The sequence below is a fragment of the Dreissena polymorpha genome, chromosome 11, assembly GCF_020536995.1.
Source record: "Dreissena polymorpha isolate Duluth1 chromosome 11, UMN_Dpol_1.0, whole genome shotgun sequence".
In the NCBI taxonomy this organism is placed as follows: domain Eukaryota; kingdom Metazoa; phylum Mollusca; class Bivalvia; order Myida; family Dreissenidae; genus Dreissena; species Dreissena polymorpha.
In genome coordinates this window covers 11,956,359-11,984,088 of record NC_068365.1, presented here as the reverse complement: position 1 = coordinate 11,984,088, position 27,730 = coordinate 11,956,359, and the positions used below count along the sequence as shown (strand labels likewise).

General features: G+C 34.0%; 1 protein-coding gene across 6 annotated transcripts in view; it reads right to left on the bottom strand.

The window, feature by feature from the left end:
• LOC127849524 (neuron navigator 3-like) overlaps positions 1-27,730 on the bottom strand; it is a 200,169-nt gene that overhangs the window by 28,870 nt on the left and 143,569 nt on the right. For all 6 annotated transcript variants that reach the window (XM_052382148.1, XM_052382147.1, XM_052382145.1 and 3 more), the window contains one exon: positions 727-810. In XM_052382148.1, coding sequence (XP_052238108.1) covers positions 727-810 — 84 coding nt within the window. The remainder of the gene's footprint in view (positions 1-726; positions 811-27,730) is intronic.

Genomic DNA, 27,730 nt, shown 5'->3' with positions numbered 1-27,730 from the left:
TACATTTCCTGACAGGGTTATCAAGAGCATCTTAACTGAGAATACATTTAACCTAAAAAACTATCTACCACATGACTCATCTAGAAGACATAGCAGGGAAAGATTCAGCATACAATGATAAGCTTGTAACATGTTTTCTAATAATCTCCCAAATCATCACTTGTTTCATTTTTTAACTTTATTTATACCTAATGACTTTTTACGAGCACTTTTTTGTGCTATATTATGACAAACAAGTACACTACTTATCTTAACAAGAGATGTGTTTGTCAGAAACACAATGCCCCCTTATGCGCCGCTTTTTTTTGACCTTTCACCTTGAAGGATGACCTTGACCTTTTACCACTCAAAATGTGCAGCTCCATGAGATACACATGCATGCCAAATATCAAGTTGCTATGTTCAATATTTCAAAAGTTATTGCAAAACTTTAAAGTAAGGTTAAAGTTTTGGTGACAGAATGACGAAATGACAGACAGACAGGCCAAAATCAATAAACCCCCGATCATTCGATCCGGGGGCATAAAAAGAGTCAGCAGTTTAAACACTATTAATTTTTTTAAATTTTGGTAAAATGTGCTCATTACATTGTTTGGCATCACGCATGTCAGTTTGCTGCTTTAGGTCTTCCCTCCTTTTTAAGCAAAAGCAGTAGGAATAATTTCCATATAAAAGTCAGCAAAATAGTTCACCCAAATTTTTAATAACAACTGTCAACAAGGTTACCTTCTGCTCAGAGGTGCTGGTCAGATGCTGCAACCTGTGCGTCATGTTGGACAAGCTCTGCTCAAAGGCTGCCACCACATGGGCCTAAAATACACAAAATAAGAAAATGGTAACAATACACTTTATTTTGAGCAACAACTTTAATATATATTATGGTTAACAATCATGCGAACGTTAAGCAACATACAACATTGCAAACAAGTAACAATATTGGATCAATACATTGAGGCAATGGCTTGAGTTACAGATATCACAGTTCAAGTATTTTTGCCACTAAATGTTAACATCATCAAAAACCTTGGCATAGTATCTAAAACATACTTAAGTCAATATTCTTTTTTCATTTTTTTTACATGAGTTTGATAATCATGCTCAATTAGGTGTTCACATAAGTTTTTGAGTTATGAGTCTGACTCAAATCTGAGTTTGAGGAGGAATGTGTGCATATTCTTTTAGCTGAGAGTTCAGATTATTTGTGGGTTGACCAAAATGTTCAATACTCAGCTGAGTGGAAACTCAACAAGGGCTGTTTGTAAAACATGCATGCCCCCCCATATGGGCTGTCAGTTGTAGTGGCAGCCATTCTGTGAATATTCTTTTGTCACTGTGACCTTGACCTTTGACCTAGTGACCTGAAAATCAATAGCGGTCATCTGCCAGTCATAATGTACCTATGAAGTTCCATGATCCTAGGCCTTATTATTCTTGAGTTATCATCAGGAAACCATTTTACTGTTTCGAGTCACTGTGACCTTGACCTTTGACATAGTGACCTGAAAATCAATAGGGGTCATCTGCCAGTCATGATCAATGCACCTATGAAGTTTCATGATCCTAAGCGTAAGCATTCTTGAGTTATCATCCGGAAACCATTTTAGATATTGCAAAACTTTAACCAAGGTTAAAGTTTTGGACAAACACAATTAATGAATCACTGTGACCTTTACCTTTGACCTAGTGACCTGAAAATCAATAGGGGTCATCTGCCAGTCATGATCAATGTACCTATGAAGTTTCATGATCCTAGGTCTAAGCGTTCTTGAGTTATCATCCGGAAACCATTTTACTAGTTCGAGTCACTGTAACCTTGACCTTTGACCTAATGACCTGAAAATCGATAGGGATCATCTGTCAGTCATGATCAATGTACCTATGAAGTTTCATGATCTTAGGCCTAAGCGTTCTTGAGTTATCATCCGGAAACCATTTTACTGGTTCGAGTCACCGTAAACTTGACCTTTGACCTAATGACCTGAAAATCAATAGGGAACATCCGCCAGTCATGATCAATGTACCTATGAAGTTTCATGATCCTAGGCCTAAGCATTCTTGAGTTATCATCCGGAAACCATCTGGTTGCCGGACTGACTGACGGACCCCCGGACTGACATGAGCAAAACAATATACCCCCTCTTCTTCCAAGGGGAGCATAAATATCATGTTCAGAGCTGAACTAAAAAATTGAGAATGTTCATGATACGGGGTCCATGACAATGTGAACTCTTAGTTAGTTTCCTCCCTTGAATACCACCTAGAAACTGGTGCGTGCTTATGGTTGGTTTTTATCATTGATCCTAATGTTCTACATAGTGAACCTATACATCTAATATCTCTGTAATAAATAAATTACTAAGTTCTTAGATTGTGCATTTTGGATACATGCTTTTTTAAACTTATCATTATAAAAATACCAGTATCTTATTGTAAAATACAATTATCTTATTGCTTGTAACCTTCTCAAGTAAACTATCAATAAAAACAAACAATATTCCAACACTATCGTTATTGAAAACAGCAATAAAGACAGATTTCTCAATAGTTGGACCTATTTACAATTTGATTAACTGTGGTCTTTATCTGTCAAGGGAGGTAATAGGAAGGTTACTAAACAAGAAATACCGGTATGTGGGAAAAAAGGCCAGACATTATTTTCTCCTTCAAAATGTTAGAAGGACTAAAGGCATCTGAAATTGAGATCTACAAGCCATGAACATGCAAACTTTGTAACACATGTACTGACACGTATACACACGAGCAAAGTATGCTGAACAAAGAATAATGCTGTTTTGCATGACATGTGCATGACAATAAGCAATGTAGACATGAGATATTGCGGTATGATAAAAGCATAGCAATTGGATTGATTCATCACAAAAGACGGAAATAACATCTAAGAAAATTGCGAAGGAGACTTTAATGTCAAACCTGTTCAGATGAATAACAATTGTGAAATTGTACTGTAACAATTCATAGCAGAACAATTTGTATGTTGTATCCTTGTTTTACAGTTGTGCTGTTTTTATTCAAAAATACGGAATATGTTGCAAGCAAAAAATGTCATTTGTTGCAAATATCCAAACATGTTATTTAAACATATATTATTACTTTGGCTCAAGAATTAATGCATCAGCAAGTATAATTGCATTTTGGGCGCTCAATACATCACAAATCTACACTCAAAAGTCAAAATCAGCTTAGGCTGCCAAAAGGATTGAACAGAAATCTTGTTCTTGCCTCCCATGAATTATTATTGAGCATGATAGGTATAATTGATCTTTATCTATTTCCAGATTATCTGTAGGGTTGAATTAGTGGGTTGTAGCCTTGGAATTACCCATAAGGCCATTTGTCATTTTTATACTGACATCTTGCCTAGATGGAGTCAGACCCTTGGCACTTCATGTTTTGTCTGGAAGGCATTGGTTTGTTTGGCAATGTATTTCTAATTCAATTATCTATTATCTATCATGACCTGGTTGGTCCAGCTTTGGCCTATATAAATATTAACTGTTCAATATCATGTCTACCATAAACCATTAATACCTGACCCTTTAAGGTTCATGGGGGGGGATAAAATTCATTAAAACTTCGCTTTGGTTTTTCTTCATTGAATGTGGTACAATATGGTCAAACTATATATCATTTTAAAGCTAAAGACGGATAGAATAACATAAACACATTTTTGACATTCAATATTTGTGTGCTTTATTCGTATTTTGGTTTAAAACCAATACTTTTTTACACTAATTTACAAAATCTCAATCTAAAGTTAGGAATGATATTCACTACCTTAAGTTGAATAAATACAAAGCTATATACATATACAAGGTCAAGTTAGCAACATTTCACAGAAAATTATTGTCATAAAACAACAAATGAGTTTTTATTAAACTGCCTTTTTTGGATAAATATCCTAAACATAGTTCTAAAAATAACTAAAACGTAACTACTTTCTAACAATCCAGGTATGGTGGATAATAAGAGTCACAATTCTATTTCAAAGGCTTATCAATTTTGTTATTTACCTCTCAACCAAATTGCAAATTTTAAACCATCTCAAACTGAAATAGATTGCAGACGACATATAAAATTGTAAAGGAATATAAAGAAATTGGCAAAACGATTGATTTTATATTTCCTTCTACCCATTTGAAAGCGTGGCCATCGCTGTGATCCGTAGAAAAACGTGCAAAACAAATCGGTCGAAACCACGTGCAGTGGTGAGAAAACCGGGTATGTGTATACACATACCTGAGATAACACATGCTTATTTTGACAGTTTGGTGGCAACTTGTAAAACAACTATTAACATTAATCAGCAAGAGATCGCACTAAATAACAGAAATGACCGCGTAGAGATATCATCACTTACCCTATTTGAAATAGTTTCCAGCTGAAAATTGTCCCCCACACGTCTTTTTAGTTAATTTGTATTGTTTTTCTGGAGCCGAAGTGCATCTCACAGAATATCCAACCAACTTCCGTTGTTTTCACTTTCGTTATTAAAAACTCCGTTTAAAAGAATTATTACTACTTTTAGATTGTTAAAGCGATGTATTATTATAAATTATCAATAGAATAGTATACCGTGATGAATTGAACGGAGTAATCTAGATCTTTCTGTCAGTCTGTAAGCGTACTATTTTATGCGCAATAATAAAGTATATGTGATTCGACAACGATTGTAAACATTGGTGAAATGCTTCTTACATAGTTATTCTTTTGAGTGTTAATGAGGTCTGATCGTGCAGTTTGCAAACACCAACGGAAAGATTACAATCCAATGCATTTGTCATCGTCAACCGTATGGAATGTCAATTAGGCGATGAGTGAGTTTTTAGCATGTTTCTTTCTATTTTATTAATTTAAAAATGGCTGCCCCCATGGTGATGAAATGACATGTGTTCGAGTTTTGATATTTCTAGATATGCAAACTTTTTTTACTATTTAAGCGTAACTTGCCCTCGTCAATGTCGATATCATTCACTAGTTATATAATTTTCCGCCGAAATACGTGGAATAAACATGATTCAGATTTTTGAAAATAATGTATATTTTAGTGTTAAAATCTCTTTGTATTTTGATTGATTTTGTGGATGTTATGATACGTTGATGTACAAAATTGGTAGCAGTTTGAAGGAAAAACATCCATTAAAGCATATATGTATACATTATCAATGTGGCACTCTTCCTTTAGTCAAATTTGAGTTCAATGCTAGGGGTCCCACATTTTTCAAAATGAAGCCTCTACATGAACCTTAATTGTACAAAAGTTCTCAGCCTACATATAAAGAATGCTTTCATTTTCATTTAAAAAAGCATTTTGTTAATTGCTTTTTACTGTCAAATTTTTAAGCTTTCTATATAATGATATATACCAAGAGACACACATGGTTGCATAATTCTGTTGATTTACTTCAATCCTTGGATAAATGACCTTAGACAAACAGACACATGGACTGGGGTATCTATGTTTCTCAGTTACTTTACACAATTGTTTTTTGAGTAAATTTGTACAGAAATACCTTAAGTGAAATAAGTTAACAGTAAACTTCACAAAAATGAGAGTACAGTGTTCACAATTTTTTTTTAATTCTTGCATCAAAAAAAGACAAGCTTTAACAGAGTTTAAACATATACACTGTAACTCCAATATAGCGCGGTCAATGGGGTCCAAGCCGCGAAACAGCGTTATAACGGATCCGCGTTATAGGTTTTGAGCTCATTTACTGCAGGGCGCTATAAACAAAACAGGTATAGAATAGCCTATAATATAGGTCATGTATATTGCCATGCTGTGTTGACGCAAATACATGCATATAAACCGAATCGTATCGATAACAGTATACATACCGCTTTTCTTATGTGCACATTTATCCGATAATCCAATAAAATTGCAACATCACTTAAAAAATAATAATCTTGAACATTAATGACGATATATGTTTAAGAAATTCGTAAACACAACCGTACGCATATATGCCATTTTCAGAAGTGTTAAGAGTACAGTGCATTATGGGGCAGAGCTTTTATTGGACGAGCGACTTTAAATTTAGATTGAATGCAATACGACTCATGTACAAAAAATTGTTTTATTGCGTCATACACATGCAAAAAACGTGTTTCCCGGGGACTTTCTGATACCGCGCGAAAATGAAAGTGAAACTCTGTTAACAATTGCCGGTACACTGCGTTCGCATGTAAATAAATCGTCTGCATTATTTAATTTCTTATACACGAACTGAAAGATTAAATGACATAATACTAGAATGTTAATGAAATGACAGAAAAAGTTGTTTTATACAGTAGGCAGTATATTTCACAGCCGCTCATTTAATATAGTTAAACTGCAACCATATCAAAGTAAGAATGTTTCAATCATTTTGAATTACTTGAATTGTATAACTATCCCGCTTGCACTTAACTTATGGAAATTATCGCATTATACTGCTCTGATGAGGAATACATGTAATAAACACTGACACTGGAGTTTTTCACACCTTTAATGACATTACACAACAGATTAACACCAAGCTGTCAATGTTGTTTAACCTCGAGGCGATTATAATCGGTTCAACAAACGGTAGAATAAAGCAATCCACATGACTGTGATTGCCGCCATCTTTGAATAGTCTGAAAAAACATGAAGTTGCATAATACGGATTTGAATCAGAAATCAAATGGAAGGTTGGAGAAAAAATGGGATCCAAGCACCCTCCGCGTTATATTGGATTCAGCGTTATAACGGAGCGCTTTATATTGGAGTTACAGTGTAGATCATTAACTGAAAATAATTGATTGCCAAAAAATCTGCCTTCATTTCCTCCTATGTTGAACAGTAGCTGTTAGAGAGCCATAAAATGTTCACAAGGCCTGCTGGGGACCCCTATCTTGGCATCCAGCATCAAAACAGGTGGTTTTATATCCCCTGATACACATCAAATATTACTTTTTAAGATTTAGTTTGCTAAGAATCTTATATAGTGTACATAATAAATGTTTCATACAGCTCATAATGCATTTGAAGAAGATTATGAAACACGGATAAGGAAGAACATATGATGCTTCCCTCTCCTTTTCACAAGATCTTTCTGAATTTCTAATGGAACATTCACACACTTAAAGATGCAATAGTTAATAAAAGCAAGGAAAACATTAAAATTCATATTATGGAATGTTTAGGACAAAAGGTTTGTTTCATAATTCAACTTCAACAAGGGCTGTTTGTAAAACATGCATGCCCCCCATATGGGCTGTCAGTTGTAGTGTCAGCCATTGTGTGATTACGTTTTTTGTCACTGTGACCTTGACATTTGACCTAGTGACCTGAAAATTTATAGGGGTCATCTGCCAGTCATGATCAATGAACCTATGAAGTTTCATGATCCTTGGCATAAGCATTCTTGAGTTATCATCAAGAAACCATTTTACCATTTTGAGTCACTGTGACCTTGACCTAGTGACCTGAAAATCAATAGGGGTCATCTGCCAGACATTATCAATGTACCTATGAATTTTTATGATCCTAGACGTTAGCATTCTTGAGTTATCATCCTGAAACCATTTTACTGTTTTGAGTCACTGTGACCTTGACCTTTGACCTAGTGACCTGAAAATCAATAGGTGTCATTTGCCAGTCATTATCAATGTATCTATGAAGTTTAATGATCCTAGGCATAAGCATTCTTGAGTTATAATCAGGACACCATTTTTCTGGTTCGAGTCACCGTGACCTTGACCTTTGACCTAGTGACCTGAAAATCAATAGGGGTCATCTGCGAGTTATGATCAATGTACCTATGAAGTTTCATGATCCTAGGCATAAGCGTTCTTGAGTTATCATCTGGAAACCATTTTACTGGTTTGAGTCACCGTGACCTTTGACCTAGTGACCTGAAAATCAATAGGGGTCATCTGTGAGTCATGATAAATGTACCTATTAAGTTTCATTATCCTAGGTGTAAGCGTTCTTGAGTTATATTCCGGACACCATTTGGTGGACGGACCGATAGACGGACTGACCGACATGTGCAAAACAATATACCCCCTCTTCTTCGAAGAGGGGCATAAATATAATGTTGAAAAAACTAAAAATTGAATCATTAAGTTTCAATTTTTGACAATATCAGACAAAGCATTTCTGTCAAAAATCTCTAAGAAAAGCTTAAGTTTTACACAGTTTGGTACCATTGACCATATTAATTGTAAAATGACACCTCTGTATAATACATCAAACACAAGAACTCTTACATCAAACGGGCATTCGGCATCTGAGCCAATTGTGTCATCATCGGTGTCCGTGTCGTACGATTTTGACGACAACAGCCAGCTAGCTAACAGCCTTGGCATCTCATTGTCCCTTTCTGTGGACATTCTTTAGAGGACAGACCTTGCAGGATGCTTGGTTTACATTCTTGAAATCGTATTGTTAAGAAATATTTAAAATTATAGTCTGTTTCGTTCAGCGTCCTCTTTCATCCATTCGCTAACCCATTATGTTCTTGGTTAGAAACGTTAATGACAGTATTAAGTTAAGCAATTATTATTTGTTTGCTTTATTTCAATCTAATTTCACTTCAAGCAAGTTGTTTTGTATATAAAGCTCCATGGCTTGTAACTGCTGAATGTTAGCCTCATGTTCTTGATGGCTTGTAAATGCTGAATGTTAGCCTCATGTTCTTGATGGCTTGTAACTGCTGAATGTTAGCCTCATGTTCTTGATGGCTTGTAACTGCTGAATGTTAGCCTCATGTTCTTGATGGCTTGTAAATGCTGAATGTTAGCCTCATGTTCTTGCCAGAAACTTTCTTAACCCATTTATGCCAAGTGGACTCTCCCATCCTTCTAAATTGGATCAATTAATTTCCAAAATCTAGTATATTAATATTTCTATATTTAGAATATTTCTTACAGAAAATAGTTTAATTAAGCAAACAGCATAGACCCAGATGAGACGCCGCATTATGCGACGTCTCATCCGGTTCTACGCTGTTTGCCAAGGCCTTTTTTCTAGACGCTAGGCATAAATGGGTTAAAAATAGCTATGCACTTATTAATCCACATCCAATATGTCTTTATTTTCATAGGAAACAAGAATGTTTGTTGCATATGTGGGTATTTTGAACTTTAAATGGAACTGTTCAAGCATATGGGGGTGATCAGTAAATATTAATAATAACCAGTCTATACATCATGATACAAAAGGAATTTCATCCAGCAAAGAACAGATTACTGTCTTATCTTCAACAAACATGATCACAGGTATAATTGACCAGTCGCCAAATTATCGATCGCTCCGCCCACATAGTCACGTGGTCTAGTGATTAGAAAACTCCGACAAGCAGATCGCAATTATAGCGGATTACGTGAGGGAAATTCTATATTTGTAATGATGTATTATGCTCTTTTCTATAAAATAAATCATTAAAGCCGCACACTAAACTAAACTGCTTTGTAAAACGTTAATACAATCATAAAACTTTAGAGAGAAATGGCGTAATCAAAATAAATGAGTTAACGGCAGACTGACTATCAGAAACGTTTCTTATACATATTATATAGGGAGGTGAGGAAAAATCCGTTGTAAAAATGAGCATTTATTTCATATTGATTTTGAACTTGTATTCAACCGTCTGACAGTGAACCCGGTGGCTATTCATATATAATTTTGAAAATATTTTTATTAAATTCAAATGACATATCCATATCATGATGGGTTTTTTGTTTATTAAAAATGTTTAGATCTTTGTTTTATTGTGTTATTTTTAAAAAGACGCCGATTTGTTTTATTTAGATATAAATTAAATTTTTGTTGTAACCATAATTTAATACAGGCCTGATTTCGTGGTTTCATTAACAGATAGTCTAATATGCATTTTATTACATTTATGTTTAATGCGAACCTGTTACATTTCACTATCAAAAAATGAAATGTTGGTATTACGGTGCTGTTCACGAACATTCGAATTGAATACATTTAGCATATTATGCATTTGCTTATTTATAACAAGATGGCCCTTATATGTTAATTGCAATTTTCACATTTCTCCCCGTATCAATATATCTTGTATTAGAAATGTTGTTGTTGTAATATAAGCCGTACATTTTACACTTGAAGTCGCTTTAAGCTGGCTAAGCCGCGTTGAAATCACCTTTTTGTTGTTTTTACTTTAGTTAAAACAATATTTAAGTTAACAATTTTTAATGATTTCCCTTGTTTATGATCCACAGAAAATAAATATATAATTGGAAATCATTTAAGTAATTAAATAGTTTTCTTTTCTTGTGTACAGTACCTAACAATGCCTTAATGTTCCTTCATTCTATGATCCACGCAACATACTGTTATGTATTAATCATCGACAATAACGCTGAGATTAATAAGCACGTGTGGCAATTATTATGTTGCCCAAACTGCTTAATACTATTGTGCATCAAACGGTATAACACGTTTTATAGAACACACACCTGGTGTGGTTAAACTATTTATTGTGTTTGTTTTCTCATTACTCGTTCATATGTTCAAGAAATAAAGATAAAATAATAACCTTTTATAAAGTATGCATAGCACCTACAATTTTGAATAATGATCGAACAGTTATGATCATGCATTTGATATAAAATCTGTGTAAACTCTTAAAAATTACGTCTATTCCATATGTACAACACGCTTTGTTTGTCGGACAAAATGGCGGCCAGATAAGCGTTGCTGAGGGGTGTGTGAAAAATCGATATCTGATTGGCTGATCGACAAAATGTGGGCGGAGTTGGCGACTGGTCAATTAACCTGACATAACCAATTACTAACGTTCTATGGGCTCAAACTTTCCTCAGAATTCTTCTGCGTCTTTTTAATATTGCTGAATCTTCAAACACCAACAACTCTGTACGGCGAAGGGAGTTAAGCACAAATACAACCATTGGAATTACAATTTAAATATGCATGTCATCATCCATTTTCAAACCAGCCAATTTCATTCACTGCTACTTTCATACACGCATAAACATACAAATATAACTTTCAATAATTTAACTCCCAGAAATATTATCTATGGATTCAGCCTGTACAGAAATAATTTACTCTGTTTATATTTAATCATGTAAATATTAAATCATGTATATTTTTAAACATCCACAGGGAAAACAACAAACTTGTACAAATATCAACACTTGGTCACAGAAAATAATCTTCAAAAACCTGATGTATCACAAATTTCAAAATCACATCCAAAGCGCAAAGAAACTGATCATTAAACAACAAAATCTGTTCACAGTTCCATCCAAAACATGCCAAAAAGGGCAGATAGTGGCAATCTTCAAAACTTCTTCAAGTCTTTCAAGATTTCTGACACAGTGGATGCGGCAGGTTCACCAGTGGCTTCAGACTCATTACCAAGTACTGATATGACATTCCTCTTGGTCGTACAAGAAAAAACACACCAAATTAACCTCCCATTAAGTGGTGTATATCTATCTTCTCTGGTGATAGAAGGGTGATTCTTTTCACCACATCTGTACACAATTGAATTACTCACTGTTAACCTCGGATGATAAAAATAACCACAAAAAGCTTTTTAACATTTAACTTTTGTTCAACATTAAACACTTCTTAAATCCTTTCCAACTTAAAATTCACCTATACTGACCACATCAGTTGAACAATATTTTTAAATTACCAGAAATATTAAAGAAGAATTTCCATCCCAATAAAAAATAACATTTAATTTTATCCTAGTTTATAGTTTCAATTTTCAATGCACATAATTGCTTTCCACCATTAAAATGTTCATAAAAAAATCATAACCTGCTGTCTAATAAAAACAAGTCTTCTTTTGCTGCTTTTGCATGAACATTTGTGCTGGTTAATTAGCAGTTCATATTTACAAGCATGTGTTCATTATTTTCATTAATGGTGCACTTGTTTTCATTAATTTATCATTAATGATGCACTTTATGTATGCAAACAATTATTTTCAGAAAGTTGCCAAATTTATTGAATAATAAAAACACACATTAACGCATCCACTTCCATACAATCAATTAATCATTTATCATTAAATATAATCTCTAAGACAAGATTAAAAAATATTTTTCCAGACTCCATAAAAACAAAACGTCCCATATTCGCAGTGGGATATTGTTATTGGAAGGTTTTTATCAATGAGTCACAGGAACTATTACATCCCAATCCATAACTTTTTAACATAATTTCCGACTATTAGAGAGAATATATGCATGCGATTGCCTGCCAAATTTCCGAAGCCCTGTTTCTGGCACTAAACAATCAATATGAGGCATGAAATAAAATGCTTGCCTATTCATCTATACCAACATGCATTACATGAGCCAGTAATCAATTACTTTATGGTTAACCTAATATACTGCATCAATATTTGTCCATCCCCTAAGGGCCAACAAACCTATCAACTAGAGGTCAGTAAGTTCATATGACCTGACCAAATGGTATTGTTAGCAGCCAATATCAATGGGTGATTACTTATAGGGTCACATTTGCAACAAGAATAAAGATATTTTGTAGAATGATGCCATTATGCCTGCCACCCACGATTGATAGACTAAGTTAAGTCCCTGATATAAAACTGTTGAAGCAATATAGGAAATATTAAGGTTGACAAATCACAAATCATGTCTACCCCTTTCCCCCATAAGACGCAAAAAGAAAATGGCTTTTGCAACCAGCATAAAACCAGAACAGCCTGTGAGTAACTCGCAGGCTGTTTAGGTTTGTGCTGTTTTCTGCTCATCAGTATCTAAGGATTAATTTTTGAACTTTCATCTAGTAAGAAAGGTGTTTAATTAAATGAAACTTCCTAAGGGACTACAAGTAAGTCAAAATATGTATCTAAGTGGAAAAGGGCTATTTTACAGTTACATCACCTTGGCAATGATATCAACATGAGACTGATCAAAATGGCAAGATTGTTTTGGGAGCACATGGTAATATAATTATGATAAGTGTAATCTTAAAGACCTAGGTCTTTCAAAAGATGTCCTAAATATGCAGCAGATTTCTTAAGGGAATCGCAGATGAAGGGAAGGAAATGTCAGTATACATTGATTATGCAATAATGTGGGAGGAAAAAAAAAATCGAACCAGAACAAGAGAGAGTGAAAGAGTCCATTGTATGTAATCTGATTCTGTAATAGCAGAGTAGCACAGGGATTTAGAAAATGCATTTACATCTAATGAAAACATCTGATGCCACTTAGAACTATATTGATATTTTTTTACATAGTCAAGGTAAAAATTGACCACTTATTAGGTCTTTCAGTTTCACTGACCCTCTTCCATTGGAAATACATTAATAATATGAACTGCGTCATGCGCAAATGTAATTTCAGCCATATGACATCAGCATAGCTCTAGACCAGCCTGCGCAACTTCACAGTCTAGTCAGGAGCAGATACCCAGTCAGCTAATGAGACCAGGAAACCATGCATGACTTAACAGCGCACAGATAAGCTCCTTCATAGACTGTGCAACTGCACAGGATGGTCTGTAGCTAGATTGGCCGCATACGGCATAAGACCCATTTTTGCATAAACAGCTCAAAATTATGTGGTTTGGTCAAACATGTAAGCTTCATGCTCTCTACTGAAACTATCACACCAAAGTCACTTACTATAAAGATCAGTAAAATCATAATGAGAATGATTTTTTATTTAATGATGATCACTGTTGAGCCAAGACTGTTGTGCCTTAAAGATTATAATAATCTTGTTTCTATGTCAATATCATTTACACCAAAATGAGTTTTACCGCCTCCAACATTATTACTAAATGCCCTTTTGATTATAAAACATCTTGAACCAATCTCAGCCTGTGAAATATGCACTCCCCCATTGGCTTATACCACAGGCTAGTTACTTAAAAATGTGAATTCCGAAAACTGCAATCAGCATACAATCAACAAGTTTTGAATACTTGTATAATGGAACAATAATTTCTGAAATATTTCCATAATGAATATGGCTGTAAAACCCCAAAAACATACTCATAAAAGAGCAATTAATTTGTTTTCCTCAACTAAAATCAATCTTTGTTCAAAGACAGACCAGAATGACTCAGCTAATGGACAGAGTTCACAAACCAGGTTCACAAACAAATGATGTGTCCAAGCAAGAATAGGGGAATATGAGATCTGTGAAAAAACTGGAGCACTACTCAGATTGACAGTGAGATATTAGACATTATAGAAATGAGCACAATGGAACTTTTGAACCTGATCAGGCATTAATATTGTTTCGACTCTATTTAATTTTCTTCTGAAACAATTGCTAGATGATTCTGATTTGTTTCTGTAACATTTAACTACCACACTGATGCAGATCCTGATTCCTGACCACTGTTGTATATCTCCCACACCTTACAAGATTGAATTTTAAAGGTGATGATGATAACATTTTTGTTGGTCTTGAAAAGTATTGGTTATTTCAGTTTGTCTATTATCACTAAAGGTACTTAATTTAACATGGGGAATCTATGGTTTATACTGTGCATGCATGATTTTTAATTAGTGATAGATGATAAAAGTAAGTTTTGTCAAGGTTTACATAATTATTATTAATTATTATTACATAAAGTCAATGCAGGACATTATACTCTTATCTAGCAACACTTTGCAGTATCATATAATTGCATCTAAATACTCCGTGAAGCAAGTTTGTCTAAGATGCTTATCTACAAGTGTTAGGTAACCACCCTTCAGACTACAGTGTTGTGTCAGATTGTTCATTGACAAGTTCAGTTACTTCCCTTAGATTTAAAGCATTTCTTCCTACAGTTGTCTCCCTTCATCTAGTACAATTGTTAAGGAGTAGTGCATCAATAAAACATTCTGTTGCAAATCGGTTTGGAAATTTTCACAAAACAATCATAGTAACTTACGCTGAGCGTAACTTACAAGAAGTTGTCACACAAAGCAAACCATTCAGCTTGATTCTGACTCTTTTATTAATTATGCACAAATACTTAAGTTAAAAAAACATGTTTTAGGTATACAAAATGAACAATACCAGATTTGATCTTACTGTGTGACTGACTCTCACAGCATTCTTGGTCATTTTTTTTCCAGCTGAATACAACAGTCAAAGTTTTGACTCCTGAATGGAATTTTGCTTGAAGTGAAGAAAAGTATGTCATCCATCAAAGAGCAATTGACATGGCATGCCCTAAATATTAGGATTCTTCCCATTGCCACAAGACCAGAAATAAGCTACCAGTCTCCTACAGTCAGTCTCCTACAGTTGCCTCTGAGAAATGCACTGGTCTGGCACCAACAATTGTAAGCAGACTTACTGGGACATGTCTGTTTCAGACAAATAAACATATCAATTTATGTTTTATAATAATACTATTTGATGTCTTTGCTTGCTTATCAGTAAATGCATAAACAAATATATCAATAGTTATTGCACATAAAACAAAGCAACCACGTTAACAACATATTAATACAGTTGGGTTTTAATGATAGTGTTTTTTGCTTGATCAAAACATTTTAACACTGACTCAATTCGCTACTCCAACAAAACAAACATCAAATTTCTAACATGAATGGAGGTGGTTATGAAACTGATTTGTTTTTTCAACTTTGATATACCATTTTATGTTCATGTTTAGTGATTTTTTTTAAAACATCCAATTACCTTAACTGCAAAGCACCAAATTATTTTCTTGGACTGTCAGGTTCTGGTTGACCAATTGTTTTGCATGTTTGACCCAATATTTTTGTATCTTTGACCCAATCATTTGCATGTATGACCCCTTGTATGTTTTGCATGTTTGACCCAATGTTTTGGCATGTTTTACCAGATCTTTTGCATGTTTTACCCCATGTACTATTTGCATGTTTGACCCAATGATTTTTGTTTCAGGTTTGACCAAATGTTTTTCATTTTTGATGATTTTTTGTCCATGTTTGAATCACTGTTGACTGCATGCTTGACCATATATTTTGCATGTTTGACCCAACCTTACCCAATTGTTTGCATTTTTCACTCCATGTTTTGCAAGGTCAAAAGTTTGCATATACGACACAATGGTTTGCATGTGTGACCTACCATTAGCTGTTCATCCACGGGAGAGTCCCACAGTGATTCAAACTCCGCCTTCTCTTCCATCACATGTCAATCACTCCCAACAATGTCCCCAAAGTTTTCAATATAGTTAGCATAAGTTAAAAGTAAATACTTTCATAAATGTCCATCACTCCCAACAATGTCCTGAAATCTAAAACAAAATGGCACTTATGTTCAGAATATAATATTATAATTATGTTTTTTTTCAAAATGTCAGAAACAAATAAAAAACACAAATTTGATCATTTTGTTATATGTTTGTAACACTTCCATTGACTCTTGCTATACACTTAAATTTTTGCAGAATCATCAGATCACTTTCAAAAACTGTCACAACTTAATCACTTCGGAACAGTTTTATTTTCGCAGCTTTCTATTTTCTGTAAAACTAATGTCCTGTAAATGCTTGAAAAACAACTGAGTCTCAAAACATCCACAACAAAAGAGGCCCTTCTGAATCAATGTTTGTGACAAAGTCGTAAAACTTACTTCTATTACACAAATAATCTATATGGAGAATTTATGAATTATCCCCCAAGAAATGCCATGCTGAAGTACTATTGATAAGTGCCGAGAAAAAAAGGCCAACCAAGCCAGGACAGAGATTACTTGCCCACATTTCTGAACTTACCAGAAATGCACAGTCCATATGATTATACATGATTGTATGTATTTAGGGCCAACTTATTGTTTTACTTTATGTACCTAATTGAAACTACAGTCTTTCTAGAACAGCTCTCTTTTTTACTGCATTATGACCTCCAATACATACACTTCTACAACTTTAACTTTTTAAGTTTATATGTGGGTTTTTGAACCTGGTATTTTGATTCTGGACAACCGCAAGGCCCACATTAACTGAGATGTCCTGCAGAAGTTTCAACCAGATAAAAAATTAACAAGAATCTATTTAATTTTAAAGAGTTCTGAACCTTTGAAAAAACTTGTATTCAAACATCTCTTTCATTAAAATCATAAACATTTCCTGGTAAGTAACACATGTTTCAATTCGTCAACATTTGCTGGCAAGTAACAATTGTTTCAATTGGTCTATATTTGCTGGTCACATGTGTTTCCATTGGTTTACATTTGCTGATAAATAACACCTGTTTCCGTTGGTCAAAATGTTAAGTAACACATGTTACCAATGTTCAGCTTTTCAAGTAAAACATAATTTGATTTCAAGAAGAAACTATCTACTAAGAATTGAATTTAAGCTAGTAAGCTTTAAACTTTAACTATTCTGATAAGAGCCAGAACTGGTTTCAAAGATTTCTTTCAACATAACTTCAATAACCCTGATAGAAACTGTATCCATCACAACTCAGAAGTTTTGCCAAGTACCAAAATTGATTTCAGTTACAGACAAAAAGTGTATGGCATAATAACCATCCATCTCAAGGGTGGTAATTAAGCAGGTAGGCTTATTATTGTGTTTACAGAGCACTGCAAGAGGTAGCAATAGCAGGGTCATTGTGTTTTGTCTTATGAGTGATGGCTGATGAAACAGTCATTAGTCCCCCACACACAGATGGTTGTTAGAACAGGTGAATTGGTTTCTGGGCTATTTTTCCAAAGAGTGGAGCAAACAAACTCTATAGATAAATAGATATATTTCTTTATGTGTATTATTATGGGTTGAAAGTTATATTCCACACATAGGTGACATTGACAATACAGAAAAGTAATAGTATACATTGAGGTTTTTGATAGCATTGACATAATACTTCAAATAAACATAATTTCTTCCTTATAAACTTTTTTTTAAATAAAGAAAATATATGACATTGGTTGATTCCAAGCAAATTAAACTCTATATGCACATACATGTTTTTCTTATTTCATAACTAGCAAAAAGGAACAATTTATAACATGTCTATATTCTCTAATTCTGCTCATACAGGACATTATAATCAGCAAAGTGTATCAAAATTTGACAGAAGTTAAGTTCCCCTGTAAAAACTGTGAACCAGTTGTGGCATTTATAAACAATAATTTCATTAGTATGTTATTTATAAATATATCATATTCATTATGCTTAGAGATTATTTTAATTTTATAAATGCTACTTATTAAACACAAACATAATTGCAGTGCCTTTTAAATAGTATTAATTTTTTTATTAGCATTTCATACAATTTATGGTGTCTGTTGTTTTTCTTACTAATCACAAGTCAAATGCCAATGTATATATTTTTTTTTTACAATTTAGTGACAATTTTTTCACAGCAGACTCATACCATCTAGAGATGTTACATACATTTATTAGGTGGGAAATGTATTTCTTGATTGAACATACTAAATTTACTTCATTGTAATGCAGGCTTAAAGTTAAGAGTATATCTTTTATTCCGCTAGAATCAATCTTTTTCCCATGATTCCCTGACAATTCCAGAACAAAGGGACACAAATGTAAAATTTAAACGGATTTAACCCTTTCTGCGCTGGAACCGAATTTTAAAGGCCTTTGCAAAACAGTTTGGATCCAGATGAGACGCCACAGAACGTGGCATCTCATCAGGATCCAAACTGTTTGCTATTCTGATAGTATTCTTTGAAAAAAATAAAAGAAAATGCTAATTTTAGAAATTCAGCAGACAACATTTTAGCAGACGACAAATTTCCCAGCATGCAAAGGGTTAAATTCATTTGGGAGCCCTGTCTTCAGTCAGATGGCTCTTGTCCAGGCCTATCTACAATTTAGATCTTACATTCAGCCCTTATGTTTCATCTGTCTCACAAAGCCTGTAAAACATCAGTTGTTGGGAGAAAGAAAGACAAATTTGAATTTTGATAAGTAAAGTTGCGCCTACTGATAATTCCGCCAGATCAAGATATGACATGCAAATTACATCGAAATGCTTTTTCTCTAAGCCAGATGTGCATGTGTTTTGCATTTTTATTCATCAAGTGATAAAGGTCATTAGAAATTAAAGGTAAACAGCAAAAGTGGGATGTTGAAGTCACCTGAACTGTTAAGTAATAATTTATAATTGTGTTGTTTTTGTTTGCCTTATCAGATTTGTTTTAAAACTTTAAATGCTAAAAAAACCTGTGTAAATGTGGCCTGATTGCCTTAGTTTTTACAAATATTATTGAGGAATACCTATAGCCATTTACACCGAGGCAAAACAAGTAAGGTTAAGCATACATGATTGATCTCACACCAGTCTAAAATCTGTTGGTAAACATAACTTAAATGGTCAACTGATAATTTTCACTCATTAACAAAACCTATGGCATCTTTTGGCTTTGTTCCCTCCTAAAGAAGCAGGTGCAATAAGGATACAATTTCCTCCAAAATATTGGGCCCATGGTCACCCAATCTTAACCAGACCATGAGAAATGCCCACCTACATTCTACCAAGCAAATATATAACAAGAAGACTGATATTATAAAGATTCATCATTCTTGTAAAGGTGATGTATTATCCATGTTCAAACACTCTGTCTGTGAAAACACTTCCATCACCTGGTAGAGATATCAGTAGGTAGCAGACAAGATTCTCCATGGGAATTCCACAGGTTCCAGAAAGCATTTCCCCAACAATGAGCAGGTAATTCATCATCCAATTATTGTAATAAATGTGCATATGATATTGCTGGACACATGACCTCCATGTCTGGGACAGATACCACAGATAGCATGCATAATGAACAGCCAGTTATTGATGGTCAGAGGTTATCAATAATTTGATTGAGGATTATTCATCAATGAATCATACTTTATAAAGTCATGACTAACGCTTGTATCAGATTATAATTCCCATATGTATCTTGAACATGACTTTGACAAATTTCCCTTAAAATACACCTATCACTGCAATTCTTAAAATTTCTTGTTACTTCTATTTAACAGTTACAATGTTGAAAAGTTAAAGCATTCAGTATTGTGAACCCTTTGTACTACAACCACAAAAAATACTGATGTTTCATCAAAATTAATTAATCAATAACAAATATACAAAAAAATCAAATTAAATATCTGTTAAGAAAATAATTGTTTAATATCATACAAATTTTTCATGTAAGGGAGCACACTCTTACAAACCTAACACTGTGTTACCATGTCAAGGGAAATTACTCCCACCTATTTTTGCCACCTTGCAGGATTAATGCCAAGTTAATAGAGCTTCCACCACATAAAAGACAAACCATTGCCTTGGATAATCTTTTACATTACGGACTTGTACATACTATCTGTCATGCTTATACATAGCTCTATGGCAAAAACATCTTGAGTGCATCCCAAGAATTAATGAAGACCAGTAACTAGTAGTAATTTAATCACTGTTGGAATTGACTTACCAGCACTGTAGGTGGCATGGTTTTGATGTCAGTATGATAAAGAAGAGGCTTTCCAGAAACAATAAAAGCATTTATTTCGAAAGTTCTACTCATTTCATTAAAGTGACACTGATGGAACAAATATTTATTACCCAAAATACTTACCATGTTCTGTTAATGTAACAGTTGGAAAATGCATTTCATGAAGGAACACAACTCTCGGGTGGTCAAATTTTACTCCATAAACCAAGGCGGATTATATCTGTCCAAGAGTACCAAAGACAAAGCAGATAGCTAATCTGTGATGAAAAACATGTTTACGAAAATAAGTCAGCCATAAAGATATGTGGCAAAATTTGTTTGGGCAAGTAGGAAAGGTTGTGGCAGGAAATACAAAGGCAGACCAGTGGCACATGAGCCATCCATCAAACCTCGGAAAACAGGGCTTAATGCATTTGCATATCAGATTAGCCTGTGCTGTCAGAGACAATTAATTCTTTTATGGAATTTTTCGTTTAAAGGAAGTCTTTTCTTATCAAAAATCCAGTCTGATTTAGTGGAAAAGGTCTTTCTTGATTCGCCTGTGTGGACTGCACATACGGTACTAATCTGGTACCATAATATACGCACGTGTAGTAAGTCCGGGTTTTCCTAAAGACTAGCTGACAAAATAGCCATAAATATGTATTATTTAAAATCATTCTTCTGTCCTGGTAGTATGATATAAATGATTGCAGGTCCCAAATTACAGTGATAATTACTTCAATAAATTTTCATGAAAAATCTTAACACATGGAAAATTAGGGTATCAGCTTTCTGGCACAAGGTTTTTTACTGGCCAGAATGGTAATAAATAGATATTTAAACTCATTAGTTTCAGCAACATTGACTGATACTCACACATGTGGAAGGAAGTACCAACATATGTTACCATTAATAAGACATTGTTGGTAAGCAACTCTGACATATATATCCACATATTACCACATGCTGTATTTTGACACTGGCTAAGGTTTACAAAAAAATCTCTGATGTATATACAAAAATTAAAATCTGATGTACTAACAAAGTAAACAACATTATATAGAGGAAGTATGCACCTTTTTGGACAATGAGTTGGTCTGACATTGGAACACATACATTTCATTTTAGACTTTGTTGATTATTGTGTAAATATTTATAATTACACATTTTTACAATATTATTTTCTGTTTATGAGTGGTGTAATCCTTTAGCCATTTTTAAATATTTGTAATCACACATTATTACAATATTATTTTCTGTTTATGAGTGGTGTAGCCTTTAGCCCTTTTTAAATATTTGTAATCACACATTATTACAATATTATTATCTGTTAATGAGTGGTGTAGCCTTTAGTCATTTTTAAATATTTGTAATCACATATTTTTACAATATTATTTTCTTTGTATGAGCCATGTAGCCTTTCGCAATGTTGAATATGCATATGTGAAGCTTAAATGTTAATAGAAAAGCATATGGTGTTTTGCTATGCAATGCCAAGCAAAATAATCAGAGAATTCAATTTCCAACGACAGCTTAAGGAGAACAGGCATAAAATACAATCAACACAAAACTGAGCAAGTCAAGTAATGCCTGCAAATCTGATGTAACAACAACCCTGTTGAAGAAAGCCTGGAACATGTTTTGGAAAGGTTTCTGATGTCAAAACATGTGCCACATGTACATCCAGGCATGGCTGATGTTGAAAGGGAACTCACAACAGCCATCTCAGTCATGGCCTGCCTGGTCCACATGGACTGTCAAAACAACGCCAATTAACACATCTGCTTTTTTGAGATTGGAACAATTCAAATGCTGGTTTCATATCATGTTGTATTTTTTAGCAGACATAGAGTCATAAAAAAAATGTTTTTAATGGAAGCAAATTGGAATGCATAGCATATTTGATAATTAAGAATTGCATGTAATCATTTATATAATTTTCTTGTTAAATTCTTCTGCTAATTGAATTGGTCTTTTTCTTTTGACAGGGCACTAAAAAATTGTTAATCATTTATAATGCTTAAGTTAATTTGACTGTTGGCAATCATCAATATTATTGACAAATAATTCCAGAAAAACTCCTTCAAAAGGTATTATAAAATGTTTAATTTTTTTTTGTCTAAACACAAAGTCTTCTCTAGTGACAATAATTTTTTTTGAATAAGCAAAACCAATTGTAATGCAGTTGAATTGATATAATGGTCCCTTTGATTCGAATCACCATATGTTACACAAAGCCTAAGTACAAAATAATGTATATATCCCCAATCTTTACAGCTCTCTAGCATCTATGGTGGTACTGATATGCATCGCTACTGGAGTCTTCCTTTTTGGCCTAATGTCTTTTTTCACAGATTACATTACCAGATAAGATAAAAGTATAGCTCTGTACCCTGGAGACCAGAAGATTTATATCACCTTCTGTGAGAGAGAATAAGTTCAGTCCAACTTTGTTTATTTCCAACACCTTAGAAAAAGTCCATGGTCTTCATTAAAGTTATCTCAAGAATTTTAATCAGTTTACCAAATTTTTCTCGGTATTTTGATATAATGTTTCAGCCAGTGACTCCCTTTGATAGAGTACACATTTTGTACAATCACACCTATACACACATATCTGAAAAAACAACAACAACATTGTAGTAACCAAACCAGAAAAGTTGTATGTTAGTATTTGTCAGACAACAAAGAAGCACCCAGAAATTGTAAGTCAATATGGATCTAGTTACAGTTCAATGACCTTTTTGCGATTAGAATGATTTTTTCTAGAAGGGCTTATACCTTAAGTCACATTCCAACATTGAACAAAGATTTGATTGGCACCCCCTGTCAAATATTGGCCATCAGCGATATGGAGTGGTAATTTCCAGTCTTCAGGTACCTTGACCTGATTGGTTGATGCCTGGAAGATGAGGCCAAGTGTTCCTCCAAGCTATTTGTGGTGTCATTAAGAATGGGACAAGACTGTGCCTATGCCTTGTTTGGATCTAGCTTACTGAGAAATCTGATCACACAATTGGTACTGGTTGTGAAATTATTCATATTTAAGGTATGGGCAGTTTCCTAAGTTTGGTGAGTTGTTAACCCATTTATGCCTAATGGACTCTCCCATCCTTCTAAATTGGATCAATTTATTTCCAAAATTAGGGATGTCTAGTATACTTATTTCTATATTTAGAAAATTTCTTACAGAAATACCTTTAAGCAAACAGCGCAGACCATGATGAGAAGCCGCATCATGGGTCGTCTCATCTGGGTCTACGCTGTTTGCCAAGGCCTTTTTTCTAGACGCTAGGCATACATGGGTAAACATCTTCTCTGGTAAATGAATTGGAAAATGGCTTGTTCAGAATGATTGCTTTCTATGTTCAGTCATTGTTTAAAAGACCTTTATGTTTAAAGGCAGACACCCCACTCCTGTCAAATTTCTTACTCTTCACTAATGGATATAATTTATTCTGATGCTTTGTCTTAAGTAATCACTTCATGGATGTAAGATTGCATGCCTTCCTGCATTCGTAACATGTCATAATTTTCTAATGTTGCACCAGTTGATCTTGCTTTCCAGAGAGCTCCCTTCTATAGTTTTTATGACACATAAAACAAGAGCACTGCATAACGGGTGCCACGCTCGGCTGCGGGTGCAGTTTTGAATAAATGAAAGCTTGTCATATTTTTTTTAATTTTTTTTTTAGAGGTCACAGTGACCTTAACCTTTGACCTAATGACCCAAAAATGGGTGTGGCATGTAGAACTCATCAAGGTGCAGCTACATGTGAAGTTTCAAAGTTCTTGGTTGAAGCACTTTGATTTTAGAGCAAATGTTCAAAACCTTGGCAAAATGTTAAAGTTTTAGCACGACGCGGACGACGACGGACACGACACGACGAGCTGGCTATGACAATACCTCGGGCTTTCTCCGAAAACAGCAGAGCTAATAAGAGGGTAATACTATAGCCGTTTTCACAACATCTCTAAATAAGATCCACATTGATGACAAACTGAGTATCAGTGCATGTTACTGATTTTAGAATTCAAAGATTAGTCATGGACAGTTGATATGTTTTATCAAATGTTGTCAACTATTTTTTCTGTCGGAAACATCTTTTCACTGGTATTTGTGACTCAATCTTAGGAAGCAATAAATCACATTGAGATATCATAATGATTTCCTATCTTTAAGCAAACAAATTTTGAGACCTCCCAAAATAAACACAAAATTGAAAGCTTTAAATTTTCTATTGATAATCAGTTAAAATCGCTCTCATATATAAACAGTTTTTATCGATATGCTATCAATTTATCAGCACAGTGTATGTGAGTAGCACTCGTGTATTAAGTGGCACCCAGTGATGCAGTGCAAGACACTATCAGTACAGAGTGATTTTTGTACAATGCGATAAAGCTATGCAGATATATTCGCAGCCTTTGGATAATAAATCCATAACACCAATCTTGAATCCAATCAGATTTAATCTTTGTGACAATAAGCGTTGCATCTCCCATTTAACAGCAAAAACAGTTGCTGCGCCACATTTTTGCAATTTGTGAACACAGCATATGTCAGGTGCAAACGGCAAAGAACCTGGTTGGGAAAATTGGAAGATTTAACATGTTCACATGAAATGGTTACTCAGATTTTAAACAAAACAATATAATAGTTTATTCCATCAATTTAGGCTTTTTAAAACCCAGCAGATGAGATGAACAAAGTACTACAATTTAACTAAGCCATTTTATTTAATTACTTGGATTTACTTGAAGTACGTCAATAAGAATTTCAATTTTGCAAAGAAAAGTTCCATGAAAATGGAAACTTTATACCTTTCATCATTAACACCTTTTTTATGTTTACCCTTAACTGCTTCATTAATTATCAGACACTTGGAATTCCAAGTAAAAGAGCATGGTCCCTCCCTTAAGTCCCACTTACTGACAAAATTACATAAGATTATCTCTAATTAAATTACCCATTGAAAGTCATAAGGTATCATCAATGTATGTGCAAAGATGCTGATAGGCCATCATGGCTTTACATGAACACTATAGATTATCTAAATCAACACAGCCAGAAGGCTTATCAATGACCATATCCCCTTCCAATGCCAGCTCAACACCAAGAATGTCTGTAACTGTATCTTCCTGCCCTCCAACCTTCCCTTTGTCTTCTGCTGCCAGGTCATGTCAGGATGAGATACCCAATCAGTACATCAATATTATCTTGATTTATAATGATCTGGCAACCACAGGGACCTATCTCTATAGGTTTTTACTCACAGATAGTACAGATGGAGTTTTATGTCTATTTAGAAAGCAAATGTGGTCCTTATCAAATTTCATTTCTGCCAGGTGAGAATTGTCTTGATTAAAGTCTATGGTTACTCAACATCATTCACAATAACGCCTTGATGATTCCCATACTTCTACTCTTTTATTTCATGTTAAACGCAGTTATTCTTTTAAGAAATAATTATAATATTTTATAATATAATATAATTTATCCTTATCATTGATAATTATGTACATGATACATCAATAACTGCTGACAATTGAACAACAAATAGTCAAAATTAATTCACATCTTCAACTCTTTCCATTCCCTAGAATTATATTGTGTTAAATAGTTTTATTTTATATTGAATTAACAGTAGTTCAGTGATCAAATTGAACCCTAATATCAAAGCAGCAGATACATCTTCCTGTTATTTCCTGTTGTGGCTATTTGTTGCACAGAAAACTCCACCCTTTTGAGAATAGTTTCAAAGGATATTTCAGCCCTTTTCTCCAAAGTTGAAAGGCAGACATGCAACACATGAGAAATGGCAAGGAAATGGCACAAGATGACATCAAGGCTTGAATACTATCAGCAGATTTCAAAGAGTAGGGGCACTGAATGTACACTGCATGCATCAACTTTGATACCATTCCATATACATCATCTATTAAAGCTTACAATAGGCGCTTTGTTAGATTATAATTGCAATTCAGAAAGAAAACTTTGGTCAGCCTCTTCATTTGTTTCCATTTCCATTTTGTGTAACTATGCACATTTTATAACATGGGCTTCTGATGCATGGTTTAGGCAATTTAACATGGCCCTTCTTGAAAAAAGTGTGTTTTATAAATGCCCATTCAACACAGCTGTACTTGGGCCATATGTAATTCACATTTAATGCACATTAAGGAACATTTGAGGGGCATTTGATACACTTCTTTGTTTGTAGCTGAAAGTGTTTGAAATCTTTAACATAAAAAGTGTCTTCATAAACTTGAAAATAATAGTACAATACACTTAAAATGCACTTAAATATACTAATTTTATGGTAAAGTGTATTTTTCACAAGGAGAAATATACTTTTAGCGCACTATAAGTTTATTAATCCTGGAAAAATGCAGAAAAAAACACTTTTTTTATTAATAGTGATTTTTTTTCTGACATGGAAGAACGTGCCTTGAAAAGGTGACCAAACATGTGGAACATAATTGCTGTGATTCTGGAAAATGTAAATCCCTCCAAAACCATATCCTAAAATTCATGGATTTGTAATTAAACTTGCTCAAAGTGATCAAAGTAAAATATAAACAAGATAAACAAGTTTATTCCTCAGATTCCTATAAAAAGAGCTACTTGATAAAAGGTGAGTAAATATTGAGAACAAACAAGAACTAATAGGTCACTATCAGAAATCAAACATTTGCTGAATACATATGTGAATTGCTTTCTAGAAAGTTTGTTTGCAATTCAATCAAAGTCTTGATATTGAATGCTGGCCATTGGGCTGCACTGGAAGCTATTCAAACACAAACAAGGCCAATAAAAGAATGGCCAATGTTTTTAGATGAAACACATTGCTCCTGTTGTAGGATTGCTAAAGTAGTCCTCAAGTCCTATAATTATGAGGACTTTAAAATGTTCCCTCTCTTTAAGTGTAATACCGTATTTTACCATGCATAGCGCGCAGTTTTTTACCTTCAAATTTCAAAATAAAAATTCAGTGCGCGTAATACATTGACACAACGCTTTCCTGGTTGCTAAACTGCAAAAAATCCATTTCGTAATCGTAAATCTTCACAATTGCCGCCATTTTTTTTATTGTAGAAAACTACACCCTATAATGTTATAGACTGAAGGGGCCGTTGTCGAAACAACAAAAAGCAGGAAAGGGTAGGCATGAACGGGGTAGTAACAGTTTTGACAAAAATTAAAAGATGAAAAAATGTCATTGTTGGTGATTTCACACTTCTTCATTGATTGTTCATTAAAAAAAATCGAGGTATATCAATCCCCGCGTCGTCGCTGTATTGTTTGTTTAAG